The 15259-nt window shown below is 44.7% G+C and overlaps 1 protein-coding gene across 1 annotated transcript in view; it reads right to left on the bottom strand.

Annotated features, from left to right (window-relative positions):
- Window positions 1-15259, bottom strand: part of SYNE1 (spectrin repeat containing nuclear envelope protein 1) — a 300005-nt gene that overhangs the window by 262640 nt on the left and 22106 nt on the right. The window contains 2 exon segments of the mRNA XM_032216017.1: window positions 5180-5348; window positions 5937-6049. Coding sequence (XP_032071908.1) covers window positions 5180-5348; window positions 5937-6049 — 282 coding nt within the window.

Here is a 15259-nt window from a genome sequence, read left to right on the forward strand (position 1 = left end):
TTGCACCTGAACCTGTAAGATGGCCTTAACATTGATTGATTGGCTCAGGATACAAATGCTCACAAAAGACAAATTAGCCAGACTGACACAGATACAAAATCAAAAAAGTTGTTATGAAGCCAGAAAAATCAAAGAAAAGAATATCCAGGAGTGGTGGAGGATGATGGTAACAAATCTATAAACCTACAAAAAGGACCAGTCACTTATTCTAATTCCATTGGACCAATTCAATTAGTTTATCCTTTCTCCATTTAAGAGCTGCATTCCATTCCAACAACTTAATTGTTAAGCAAAATGGTTGCTAAGTGAACATATGACTGAGAGAAAGAGAGAGAGAAAACTGATGTTATGTAGATCACTGGTTAAAGGTAAAGATTCCCCTCACACATACATGCTAGTCATTCCCAACTCTAGGAGTCAGTGCGCATTTCCATTTCAAAGCTGAAGAGCCAGCGCCGTGGTCAGGTGGCCAGCATGACTAAATGCTGAAGGTGCAAGGAACGCTGTTACCTTCCCACCAAAGGTGGTCCCTATTTTGCTACTTGCATTTTTACATGCCTTTGAACTGCTAGGTTGGCAGAAGCTGGGGCAAGTAATGGGAGTTCACTCCGTTACACTAGGGATTACAACCACCGAACTGCTGACCTTTCTGATTGACAAAATCAGCATCTTAGCCACTGAGCCACCACGTCCCTTTAACTGGTTGCTGTGATCTTATTCAGATAAATGAAACTTTGGTCTCTCATACAGTGTGCTGTGTATGACCCTTTTTTTGCCTCTCACAGGGTGGAGATGTTGGTTAAGCTATCTTTTCTTGGGCTGTTTTTCTCTGCAGCACAGCACTTCCTTAAAAAGACCTAACCAAATTTTATAAACTCAGCTCTGTGACTTTAATTAGTGGATTAGAACCCTCCTGTCAGCTCCCATTGCAGCCTGAACCTCACCAGATATTAATCAGTTTCACACGGAACCTGTTATCAGGCAGACAAAATTTGGTTTTAAATGCAGCATTGTTTAGAAAATGAATAAGAGCCAAGGTGGCGCAGTGGTTAAATGCAGCACTGCAGGCTACTGCTAGATCAGCAGGTCAGCGGTTCAAATCTCACCGGCTCAGGGTTGACTCAGCCTTCCATCCTTCCGAGGTGGGTAAAATGAGGACCCAGATTGTTGGGGGCAATATGCTGACTCTCTGTAAACCGCTTAGAGAGGCCTGAAAGGCCTATGAAGCGGTATATAAGTCTACTGCTATTGCTATTGCTATAATTGTTTTTTATCCTGATATGCGTGAATGGTTGCTAGTTAAAGTAGTTGCTAAATGAGAAGCAGTTGAGAAGATTCCTGTGCATAGATTTTTAGCAATAAATCAGTTAAACTGAACCTTCATACTTTCCACGCCTGATATCCTCTTACAGCTCTGTTTCTTAAACCCTCATACAAAAGCTAATCAAAGCATATGAGCCTGCATCTTAAGTCCTTCTCTTTCCCAAAGTTCCACAGCAAAGTTCCACAGCTCCAAACTTTTCCCTTCCCAACAGCTTAATTAATAGAGAAAGAACGTTTTTAGTAACATGCAGTCTAATTTATGTAATATATGGTTTATCCCTAAGGCCACAGGAAGACCAGGTTTCACACCTGTTTTGTGCACTTTTAAACCATACTGACACAGATAAACATTAATATAAAGATATTTTAAATCAATCTGAAATATTTATTTTTAATATCTAAATCAGTTGCAACAATAAGAGAATAAAATTAGCCTTTTCATTTGAATATACTTGGCAAAAAGTTCAAAGCAAGCTGAAGTTCAAAGTGATAAAACAATGCATACTTTGTGGCCAGAATAAGATTTATGGAGTTCTTCAGCATTCATTTCTTTGAACAAACATGGTTCTGCTTTGTAACAGATTAACCTTATCTGATTTGGAAAACTCTAGATATCAACATAAACTTTAGTAATCATAGATCATTAAATAATTTGTTATTCACCTGGCACTGCAGCTGTGTCATCTACTTATGTCAGACAGTTCTTGAAAAATATGCAATGGTTACAATTTTGCATTAAAATATCCCAAAATTAAGAGGCCAAAATATTAGTGAAAATATCTATTAGCAATGAGAAAGCACTAAAGGAAAATTTAATTACTACTATATGATTAATAGGAGAATGACACAATAATATATGACTTTTAAAGTTCTAACAAGCTATTTTTAAAAACTGATTTAAAGAGGCCAAGCTGCAAATGTGTGAGATCTCTAAAATATTAATTATACAACTCTGAAAAGCAATCTTTCTAATTTCTCCATATGTATATGCATGAGAAGAATATTTCTTTGTTTTATTCAGTTTTGCAGCCTGAAAGACCAGGAGCCCATGAATTCAGCCCATAGCTGGAGCCTAATAGATTTCTGGATTTTCTTCCTTCTTTCCATTCTTATAATTACATTTTATCTGATACAGTAAAATGTTTTAGAAAACTTGAAAAGTTGCATATTTTTTAATATTGCCTAGATTAAGACACTACCCAACTGTGTCTTTGGGAATTATATTGCCTACTGCTTTAAAGAAGAACAGAATAATAGAGTTAGAAGGGACCTTGGAAGTCTTCTGGTCCAACCCTCTGCTCAGGCAGGAAAACTCTATACCATTTCAAACAATCTCTTCTTAAAAACATCCGGTGTTGACGTATTCACAACTTCTGGAGGCAAGTTGTTCCACTGTCCTCCAAAAGAGCTAATAACTAATTGAAGATTTAAATGGTTTCAGTCCATTTAGAAGGCCAATTGAATGGACCAAGTAAGTATAAATAAACATACTCCTAAGCAAGTTTTTAGTTCATGTTAATTCAAGTAAGCACTCAGCAAAATCAATGGAAATTAAATTGTTTGCTATCCTGCTACTTTACCTAACTTATGATAAATGGCATTCAATATATGGAGCAGTTACCGTACTGGAAGATTAGGCATATCAGACATGTAATGTCATCTTTTGCAAAGGTTGAGCTAGTTAAATGCTTTCTGCACTGACTGACAGCAGCTAATTAAATTTTAAGAAAAGAGTACAGGTGGTCCTTGACTTATGACAACAATTGGGACTATAATTTCCGTTGCTAAGAAAGATGGTAAAGTAAGTAAAGTAAAGTTAAAGGAAGTAAGGTTCTACTTAGGCAAGAAAAACAAAATGCACAAGTACAGTATATAGTATATGGTATTTTGCTCAATAGTAGTAACTGTGAGAGGGATCTTAGAATCCTAGTGGACAACCATTTAAATATGAGCCAGCAATATGTAGCAGCTGCCAAAAAAGCCAAGACATTCCTTGGCTGCATAAACAGAGGAATAGAGTCAAGATCACATGAAGTGTTAATACCACTTTATAATGCCTTGGTAAGGCCACACTTGGAATACTCCATCCAGTTTTGGTCACCACAATGTAAAAAAGATGTGGAGACTCTAAAAAAAGAGTGCAGAGAACATCAACAAAGATGATTATACAACATATGAAGAACAGTTGTAGGAACTGAGTATGTCTAGTTTAATGAAAAGAAGGACTAGGGGAGACATGATAGCAGTGTTCCGATATCTTAGGGGCTGCCACAAATTAGAGGGAGTCAAGTTATTCTCCAAGGCACCTGAGGGCAGGACAAGAAGCAATGAGTGGAAACTAATCAAGGAGAGAAGCAACTTAGAACTGAGGAGAAATTTCCTGACAGAACAATTAATCAGTGAAAACTTGCCTCCAGAAGTTGTGAAAGCTCCAACACTGGAAGTTTTTAAGAAGAGATTGGATAACCATTTGTCTGAAATGGTGTAGGGTTTCCTGCCTGAGCAGTGGGTTGGACTAGAAGAACTCTGAGGCCCCTTCCAACTCTGTTATTCTATGTAATTGTGTCGTTCCCCCCCCCCCCCGCTTATATGGTTGTTAAGTGAGTTGCGCCCAATTCTATGGTCTTGTTTGCCATGGTTATCACCCAAAACATTGTATTTAATAAGTGAATCACAGAGTTGTTAAACAAATCTAGCTTTCCCCATCGACTTTTTCCATTTCTGAAGCTGACTGGGGAAGAATGCAAATGGCAACCACATAATGCTGGCATGCTGGAGGCATAAATACATGCCAGTTGCCAAGCATCGGAATTCTGATTACGTGACCACAGAGCTACTGCAACCATTGTAAATGTGAGGATCAGTTGAAAGTCACTTTTTAAAATACTTTAATTACTTCAAACAGTTGCTCAACGAATAGTTATAAGTCAAGGTTTAGTTGCATTTTCCAGTTCTATTAGATGATGTTGCAGAATGAAGAAAGACCTTTTGTATGTAAAAGAAGTACAGGTAGTCCTCGAGTTACAGCCACAATTGAACCCAAAATTCATGGTGCTAGGTAAAACATTATAAAGTGAGTTTGCCCCTTTTCTTGCCACAGTTGTTAATTTGCAGTTATTAAGTTAGTAACACAGTTAAGTGAATTTGGATTCCCCGTTGACTTTGCTGGTCAGAAGGCACAAAAGCTGATCACATGGCTCCGGAACCCTGCAACATTCATAAATACAAACCAGTTGCCAATCATCTGAATTCTGATCATGTGACCACGGGGATGCTGCAACGGTCGTAAGTGTGAAAAACAGTCATAAGTCACTTTTTTCAGTACTGTTGTAACTTTGAATGGTCACTAAATGAACTGCTGTAAGTTGAGGACTATCTGTATTTATCATCAAGTTTGAGACCCAATCTCCAAAAGAATTAATAGCATGTTATAATGATAAATTCTGAAGTTACTTGTCCTACCAACCCTTCCTTAAAGGGTTTAGGTTACTCTAAACTGAACCTTTTTCCAAGGCAATAAGAACAGAATTAACACACACACACACACATACAGACCCACACATATTTAAATATTGTTGCTGAGTGACCAGCTCTGTTCTAGGGAATCTGATCTATCTGCAACGTGCTTCATGTAGCATGCCTTGCCTGCATGATAAAAATATGTGTGTGCCTTGACTCATCCCGATGTGGGAAGCTTCATGCCCACCTATTTCCTTACAGTTCTGCCCTGTTTAAAATCAATCCAGGAGTATAATTGGGAAAAATAACACTATACTATCATGTTAGCTGTTTGTGTTTTTTGGTTCATATATTTTCTTTCTTAAAATTGCACATTCCGAAACCCTGGTAAACTTGCCATATAGTTCTGAAGAAGCAGCTCAACCGAATCTCTTCTTCCATATTTGATAATCCATGATTTTAATTTTGATTCAGCCAGGACCAAGAGTGACAGCAAGCGGTACTTCAGTTCCAAGAACTCCATTTTCAGCAGATGGAGATCAGATGAAGAGGCAACAAAATTAAACCTAGACATGAATTACCCCATCGTTAAACACAGAAACATGCAATGAACAAAAAAATTACAATTCATGCTGCAAAGCTGCAAAACAGGAAGACATTAAATGTTGAATTTTCCTTATTCTGTAGCCAGCTCTTTAAATAACCAAAAGTAAATTAGCTGAGTAGGTTTATAAAGTGAAGAAATGTATGAATCACTGTTCAGTTCTAAGCACGTTCACACAGAATGAAAAACGTATTATATAGAGCTTTTTTTCCAGTAAAGACACTGAAAAGAATTGTAAACTATTTTTTATTAAGCAGTGATTTCCTTCTCTCAGCTCCCATAAACATTTCCCAATGATGTTGTTACACAATGATTTGCCTTCTGTTAGGTAGCAAACAACAACAAACAGCTGTATTGCATTTTCAAAATGTATAGCTTATTTACTTTCAAGTATTTTTGCTCAATTGTGTCAGTGACCAGGAAAGATAATTACAGTGTGGGACACTTGTTTCCTCTGCTATTAAAAAAAAACCTTTTAACAGAAAAACCCTTTTAACAGAAATGAACAACACTTTATCACGGCAACATTCAAGAATGAATCCGGACTTACCTCTCAGCCATATCATCAAGCTGCTCTAACGGAATAGGGACTCCATTGACAGACTGAGCTCGGCGGATTTCCTGAAATGTCCTTTTGTACCCATCTACATTTTTAAGCATATCCTAATTTGGATTTTTTTTTTGAAGAGAGAGAGAAAAATAAAAGGTTCACAGCTGGCAGTTTTAAGGAGTATAATTTTTAAAGCTGCGCTGATGACTCAATATATGAAACAGTTTGTTCAGGCTGTCACACTTATGGGTGAAGGGAAAGCATTTATAGCAGCTTGAGCTTCTTCAGAACGAAAGTGCTTTTTGAGATATTATGCTGTTCCCTGGTAATTCTGATCAAACAATCAGGGCATTTGCCTAAAGCATTTGGAAAATGTACAGCTTACTATCCCCAATCAATCCATTTACCTATCAGTTATGAACCCTATTCCAGCTATTGCATAATGCACATAGAGCATGCACACACAGTAATATTTCCTTCTTAAAAATCCTTAGAGTCAAATCTTTTAGAGTCACTGCAGCTTTAATGCATACTGAACTCAGGAACATGGACTGCCTGAATCCTGTAATCCATTCAGAAATCACTGTATCTTCTAAATCGTGCGTTTGGTAAAATATAAACCAGAATGAGCCTAATATTAGGGGTTTTTTTTCCATGTAGTATCTAAGCAACAGTACTTAGTGAGAGTTATTTATTAAAATAAATTACTAGTAATCATCGGATAAGAAATATTCTTAATAAGAATGTTTTAGTAGCTGCAATTTAATTAGACTAGCAAAAAGGTGACACAAATAGGTAAGTTTCTGTTTTGCACCTGCTATGATTGTATATGAATTGACATATACTTCCATACCGTGAACGCTGGAGATTTTTTTAAAAAGGCCGCTGTTCTACTATCTACTGTCAGTCCAGTTCCAACTCTGAATACAATTAAAAATGAAAAAGTAATTCTCTAGTTACAATTTAGGAACATTCTTTATGCATTTATCATATATATATGATATAGGACCCAAGACACCAGCCTGAAGATTAGACCTCGCCGAAACTTTGCCAAGACAATCTCAATCTTACATGGGAAAGGACCCAAATACAACAAGACCAGCATACCTACACCCGTAAAAATCTACGTGTGTGTGTGTGTGTGTTGTGGCCCAGCAGGAGCCATTGGAGCTGCCACCAGACTCCGACAGCGAGGGCCCCTATGAGTTGGCTCTGGAGGATGTGGAGGACCCTGGACAGGGTTCCGACTCCGAGCAGGGCGCAGAGAGGCTGGTTGGCCACCAGGAGGCACCTGAGACTTGGACCAGTGGGGAGAAGACAAGGGAGTGTGATCCTGACGTCAACAGTGAGTTGTTTCTGGATGCCCGGCACAGGAGAGCTAATAGGCGTAAGGAACAGTTGTGCAGTTACAGGAGGTAATTGCACTCAGCTGCTGGTAATTAGGCTCCTCTCCAGACTATAAAAGGAATGCTTGTGCACACGCCTCTTTTGCAGAAGTCAACGCATGAATTAATGTTGGAGAACAGCATTGTGAGCTTGGCAGGCTGGATTGCTGCCTGGGCTTATCTGTGCTGGATTGCTGCCCAGGCGTGTCTGTGCCGGTTTGCTGCCAAGGACCTGTTTGTCTGTTAATAAATTCCATAATCTTTGGCTCGGAGTGTGTTGGTGTGGGACGAGGGGGGTCACAACATATATGTATATGTATATGTATAGGTATATGTGTGTGCATGTTTGTGTGTGCGTGTGTGTGTCTGTGTGTGTGTTCCAGCATAACCCTGGAATGCCTCAAGCAATTTCAACTAAACTTGGTACACAAATGACTTACTCTCTGGAAACAAATACTGTGAGGGTAAGATACCCCTACAACCCTGGGTGTGTGTTCTGTTACAATGCAGCCTGTTGTGGCTTAAAATGGCTTATACTGTACTGCTTAAAATGGATTCTACTGTATAGTACAATGGAGTTTCTATGGTAATGGCTTCAGAGTTCTCCATAAGGGGGCTCCCTCTAGTAAGGGGGAAAATCTAACATTATAAATTACGTTTGGTCTGGACATTTCCCCCCTATAAATAAATACCCGGGCAATGCCAGGTTATCGGCTAGTTCTGAATAAAGGGTCAAGTAGACTTCTCTGGCACTGTACGTGAGGGAGGGAACATATGTGCCTTCATTCACAGTTACATAGCTGTTGCATTCACATGTCTGTGAATTTTAACTTTCTGGCTGACGGACACTCAAACAGCAAAGCATAAAACAGGACGTTAGATCACCAATCAGCACACAGCATGTGTACCTCCCCTCAACGGTTAATTGGGATTTGGAAGGTGTTTGCATTGGCCTCTCTGTAACCATCTGCAATGCATGCTTACCCAGTCATCCTTTCATAGCGTAAGTATGTTACGACCGCTATGGGCCATTGCAGGCAATTCTAAATGAGCCTTAAAACAGGTTAATAATGTTATAAAAGAACTATCCTACCACACAGTGAAAAGCACTATGACTTGTCTGAAAGTAATAAAATCTACAAAAGCATGAGGTGAACTTGTCCAAACTTCGGGGCAAATGGTTCATTAGTCAAGTACATATTTTGAGACAGTACACAATGCATTATTTATGCAACCTTCCTTCAGTTTCATTGATTTTTTTAACCTCTTGCATAAGGAGCCAGAAAAGAAGGCAACAATATTCTATGTCTTTCCAAAAATGTATTCAATTGTATCAACAATTAATACAACTATTTATAAATCTGAAATCATGGAGCAGCACAGAAAACTTGATTAGAAGAGAGAAAATATATTAAAAAATTACTTTCCTGCTCCTGTATTCTCTTCACAGAAGCTTCTATTACATCAAATTCAACTGTGGGATGGTTCTAATTTACTTCAAAGGGATGGGGTGGAGTGCGGGTGTTTGCTTGCGGAGACAGTGTTTTTGCTCCACTGAGGGAAAAAAAGTGACACTATTCATCTCTGCAGATGGGTACTATATGTCACTTTATTTGCCCATCCACTCTTTCTTCAGAGATCAAAGATATAAAGTAAAGCTCTCTAGAAGCAGGGGAATACATTATTTGGGGAAGCAGCTTTACTTGAAGTATTGTTTTTTGTAATACTTATTCTTACTGAGCAATAGTAAACCTGTGCTCCACTGGGTCATGATTTCAGAGATATCACCTTACTTAAACAGAGAAACGAGATGATCAAGGACAGGTAAAAAAGCATTGGAAGCAGGAGCAACTTTTGACTTTCTGCTGCTTCCCATTAAACTTCCTTCCTTCGTTCCTTCCTTCGTTCCTTCCTTCCTCCCATCCATCTGAACAGAACTGGAAGGGACCTTGGAGGTCTTCTAGTGGCCCAACCGATGCTCAAGTAGGAGACCCTATACCATTTCAGACAAGTGACTGTCCAGTCTCTTATTAAAAAACTCGTGACCCACGACTTCTGAAGGCAAGCTGTTCCATTGGTTAATTATCCTCACTGTTAATAAGTTTCTCCTTAATTCCAGGTTGCTTCTCTCCCTGATTAGTTTCCATCCATTGTTTCTTGTCCTGCCCCTCTGGTTCTTTGGAAAATAAGTTGACCCCCTCCTCTTTGTGGCAACCTCTCAAATACTGGAATACTACTATCATGTCCCCCCACAGTCATTCTTTTCTCTAGGCTAGCCAAACCCAAATCCTGCAACCATTCATATATTTTAGGCAAATCCTGCAACCGTTCATATATTTTAGTCTCCACGCCTTTAATCATCTTAACTGCTCTTAAGTTCTTTGCACTTTTTCCAAAGTCTTCCTTCCTCCTACTTTCCCTTTCTCTTTCCAGCAGGCAGGTAACTGATAGCTACTGGGTAAGGGAGAGAGCAGAATTGGCTGGGACACTGTAACAGAATTAAATTTTTTTTAAAAAATCTTAAAAATTAAGACCATATGATTACATGACCAAAGGAGCAGCACAACAGCAGCCAATAGCAATGAAGCAACCACAACTTTCACAAATTTCATTACCTCATGAGACATGAGTCCTGGATTTTGGACACATTCTGCTAATTAGTCCATTTGAGGTACCTAGGTTCAAAAATTCTAGCCCTATGATACACTGTTTTGCCAAGTTAAAGGTCATGACAATGAGAGTTTTAGTGGTATAGAGATTTCTTTGAAGCATCATCTAAGCAAAGCAGAATTTTTCCTCTTCATAAAATATAAGTTGTACGTATTTAGTCAGAACCAGAATACTAGCCATTATTGTAGTCTTCAATGGAACTGCATCTATATGGAGGGAAGTATGCAGTGGAGTACCCCAAGGCTCTGTTTTAGGCCCAGTACTCTTCAACATCTTCATCAATGATTTGGATGAGGGGATAAAGGGGGGACTTATCAAATTTGCAGATGACATCAAGCTGGCAGGAATAGCCAACACTCCAGAAGATAGGCTAAAGATACAGAAGGATCTTGACAAACTTGAACATTGGGCACTATCTAATAAAATGAAATTCAAAGGTGAAAAAAGTAAGGTTCTACATTTAGGCAAGAAAAATGAAATGCACAGGTACAGTATAGGTGGTACCTTGCTCAATAGTAGTAACTGTGAGAAGGATCTTAGAATCCTAGTGGACAACCATTTAAATATGAGCCAGCAGTGTGCAGCAGCTGCCAAAAAGAGCCAACACAGTTCTTGGCTACATAAACAGAGGGATTCAAGCAAGACAATGGTGTTAATACCACATTATAATGCCTTGGTAAGGCCACACTTGGAATACTGCATTCAGCTTTGGTCGCCACAATGTAAAAAAGATGTGGAGACTCTATAAAGAGTGCAGAGAAGAAGATGATTACAGGACTGGAGGCTAAAACATATGAAGAACGGTTGCAGGAAATGGGTATGTCTAGTTTAATGAAAAGAAGGACTAGGGCAGTCATGATAGCAGGGTTCCCAAATCTCAGTGGTTGCCACAAAGAAGAGGAAGTCAAACTATTTTCCAAAACACCTGAGGGTAGAACAAGAAGCAATGGGTGGAAACTAATCAAGGAGAGAAGCAACTTAGAACTGAGGAGAAAGGACGTTGGTCTTACCTGAACGTCTATTTTCTGATGGGAGGAGGGAATGGTCACACGTGGGTTTTATCACAGCCTGATTGGTCCAAGGCTGAGAGGAAATCTATAAATACCGGTGCCTGTCCATTGCTAGCCCAGATTCTCGAACATGAACGGTACAACTGAAAAACAAGAAACAACACAACAAACCCCGGGAAACACCCCCCGGGCCCTCCCCTTGGCCCCAACAGACAGAACTCAGGGCGGGTTGTGACCATTCCCTCCTCCCATCAGAAAATAGACGTTCAGGTAAGACCAACGTCCTTTTTCCAGAATGGGAGGAGGGAATGGTCACACATGGGACATACCCAAGCTAAAGTCCCAGGGAGGGAGAACAGGAACTCTAGGAACCAAGGGGAGCCTCAGCTGCCACCCCCTGTAGGACCCTACGACCGAAAGACGCGTCCGCTGACGCGAAAGCATCCAGACGATAATGCCGGATGAACGAGGTTGGAGAGGCCCAGGTAGCCGCCCGGCAGATGTCTTCAAACGGGGCCCTCGTGGCCCACGCTGCCGAGGTTGCCGCGCTCCTTGTAGAGTGCGCCGTGACGCCTGACGGAACCGGCCGCCCTGAGGCCACGTAGGCCTCCGAGATGGCCTGACGCAGCCAACGGCCGATGGTAGCCGAGGACACCCTCGAACCCAGAGCTCCAGGTAGGAAGGAGACAAACAAGGCCTCCGACTTGCGGAAATCCTTGGTCCGCCGGAGGTAGATCCGCAAGGCACGGCGGACATCCAGACGATGCCAAAGACGCTCCCTGTCAGTGGACGGACTCGGGCAGAAGTCAGGAAGGACGATCTCCTGAGCCCTGTGAAAGGGGGTATTTACCTTGGGGACGAACGCCGGGTCAAGGCGAAGGACCACTCTGTCCTGGTGAAAATGACAGAGGTCGTCCTTACAAGACAGGGCGCCCAGCTCGGATATACGCCGGGCGGAAGTGATGGCCACCAGGAAGACCACCTTCAGTGATAAGAAGCGCAAGTGCACCGAGCAGAGAGGTTCAAACGGGGCTCCTGTTAATGCCTTGAGGACAAGCGGAAGATCCCACGTGGGGAATCTATGAACGGGGGGAGGCCTGAGATTTGCCGCCCCCTTGAGGAACAGCTTGACCAGAGGAGACTGGGAAAGAGAAGAAGATCCCGCCCCCCCCAAGACCGAGGACAGAGCCGCCACTTGGCGACGCAAGGTGTTTTGCGAGAGCCCGTCCTCCAGGCCCTTCTGAAGGAAATCCAAGACGTTGGGGATGGTGGCTCTGACGGGAGAGATGCCCTTGGGGGAGCACCAGCGGACGAACGCTGCCCAGGTGGAGTTATAAATGCGGGTCGTTGAGGGACGACGGGCCGCCTCGATGGTGCGAATGACCCCGGAAGACAGATGAGCCCCCCTTAGAAGCCGCCGTTCAAGAGCCAAACGGTCAGCTGAAGCCACTGAGGCTCTGGGTGAATCAGGGCCCCCTGCCGTAAGACCACCTCCCCCTGCGGAATCCTCCACGGGGAAGTCACTGACAGCTGAACCAGGTCCGCAAACCAGGGTCTCCTGGGCCAAAACGGGGCCACCAGAATGACCAGGGCCCTTTCCGTCACCACCTTCCTGACGGTCCCCGGGATGAGTGGAATGGGGGGAAAGGCATAGAGGAGGCCCGGGGGCCACCGGCTCCTGAGGGCATCCGTGCCCTCTGCCGAGCTGGATTGGAAACGGGTGAAGAAACGCGGGAGTTGTGTGTTCTCGGGAGACGCAAACAGGTCCACCCGGGGGGACCCGAACCGACAACAGATCTCCCGGAACAGCGACGGGTGGAGTTGCCACTCGCCGTTGTCCAGAGTTGCTCGACTGAGCCAGTCCGCCTGGACGTTGGAGAGTCCCGAGATGTGCTCCGCCACCAGGGACTGTAAGTGTTTCTCCGCCCACGACCCCAATCGCAGAGCCTCCAGCCAGAGGGCTCTCGAGTGGGTCCCGCCCTGACGATTGATGTGCGCCTTGGTGGCCACATTGTCCGTCAGGAGGAGAACGTGGCTCCCTTCCACCGAGGAGCGAAAGTGACTCAGAGCCAGACGCGCGGCCTTCAGTTCCAGCCAATTGATGTTGTGACGGAGGTCCGAGGCCGTCCATCTGCCCTGAGCCAACCGAGAGCCCACCAGGGCCCCCCACCCGAACAGACTCGCGTCCGTGGTGACGGTCACCCTGTTCGGCTCCCAGAACAGACACCCCCGCTGGATGGCCGGGGAGAGCCACCACACCAGGGATGCACGGACTCCCGTCGAGATGCGGAGAGTCCGAAGGGAATTGCTCATTCGTCCCCTCTGATAGGGGATAAGCTCCCATTGAAGGGGCCGAAGATGGAGTCTGGCCCACGGGACAATCCCTATGCAAGAGACCATCTTGCCCAATAACTGCGACAGAGAGAGGATGGAAACGGAGCGCTTTGTGCGAACGCTCTCTGCCAGCCGACGAAGGCTGACCTGCCTCTCCTGAGACAGACGCACCTCCCCCAACTTGGAATCTATGACTGTCCCCAGATGCAGAATGCGAGTGGAGGGAGTGAGATGGCTCTTTTCGAAGTTTACCGAGAACCCCAGGGCCTGGAGGCTTCGAATGGTAATCTGAAGATCTGAAACGGCCTGAGACAGGGAGCCCGCCTGAAGCAAGACATCGTCTAAATAACATTGGAGGCGGACCGGGACCGATCTCAGATGGGCCGCCAGAGCCGCCAGGACCTTTGTGAAGGTCCTCGGGGCCGAGGCCAGGCCGAAGGGAAGAGCCCTGTACTGGTAATGGTGGGGCCCGTGGGAGAACCTCAAGAACCGGCGATGAGCGGGCAGGATGGGGATATGAAGATAGGCCTCCGTGAGATCCACGGAGGCCAGGAAATCGCCTTTCCTGATGCCCTGAAGGATGGACTTGAGCGATGACATTTTGAACCGCCTGTAGACCAGAAACCTGTTCAGGCGCTTGAGGTCTAGAATTGCTCTCCAACCCCCCGTGCTCTTCGGGACCACGAAGAGATTTGAGTAATGGCCCCGGCCCCGTTCCCCTGCGGGAACCGCCTCCACCGCATGGATTTCGAGGAGGTGGGCGATCGCCTGACTCATCAGGCGGCGGCGCTCTCGACTCCGGGATGGAGGGAACGACCGAAAGAGATTTGGAGGAGTGGAGAGAAATTCTAACCTGAGCCCGTAACGAACCGTGGCTCGAACCCAGGCGTCCGACGTGATGTCGTCCCACCGGTCCGCATAAAGAGCGAGGCGGCCGCCGATGGGATGACTCGGGTTCGAGTCACTTCCCCCTGCGGAAGGGACGGCCGCCTCCCCCCCGAAAGGGCCGCCGAGCCTGGCCCTGGAAACGGCTCCTGTCCTGGAAGGGCTGCCCCAAGAAATGCCTGTCAGAAGAGAAAGAAGAGAAGCGCTGGTTATAGCCGAAGTTAGGGGCCCTATACCGTTGCCTACGGAAGGGACGTGACTTGTTCTCGGCCTTCTTAGCCGTGGAGGGTAGGACCTTCTTCTTGTCCTTATCCTCCACGAGGATGCGAGTAAGAGCCTCCCCGAAGAGATCGGGCCCCTTGAAGGGGGCAGCCGCCAAATCCCATTTCGCTTTGTTGTCCATTTGCCAATGGCGCAACCACAGGAGCCTACGGGAGGTGACCGAGGTGGCCAGGGCGCTAGAAGCAAACCTGACCATGTCCAAGGTCGCGTCAGCTGAAAACTGACACGCCGCCAGAATCTTGACCAGATCCTGATGGATCCGGTCCTCCTGTATGGGAATGCGTGCCTGCAGCTTCTTGAGCCACATGACCGTGGCACGATTAAAGTAGGAAGCCGAGGCCGCCGCCTTAATGGCCCACGCTGTGGCGTTGAAGTTCTTCCGCAACGTAAGCTCTGCGCGCTTATCCTCCGGCTTCATCTTATCTGCCGCATCGCCCGACACCACCGGGGAGGAGGACACCAATGCGGCCACAGGGGTGTCAACCGTCGGGAGCTGAATGGCCTGAGCAAAGGTTTGCTCCATGTTATAATGCCGACGGTCGGTACTACCTGGAGAAGAGAAAGTGGAAGGTTTAGCCCACTGGTCGGTCAGAACCTCTAGGAACAAGGGAGGGGCAGGGATCTCTTCCTTGTTGGTGGCCGTGGCAGAGAACATGACCATGTCGGGATCCCTTGGGGGGGGCACAGAGGGATCCCCAGTTCCGACCTTGGTGGTGTGCCTCGCCTTATCCAAGAGAACTTTAAACAAGGCGGGCAT

This window comes from Thamnophis elegans, chromosome 4, assembly GCF_009769535.1.
Source record: "Thamnophis elegans isolate rThaEle1 chromosome 4, rThaEle1.pri, whole genome shotgun sequence".
Taxonomy (NCBI): Eukaryota; Metazoa; Chordata; class Lepidosauria; order Squamata; family Colubridae; genus Thamnophis; species Thamnophis elegans.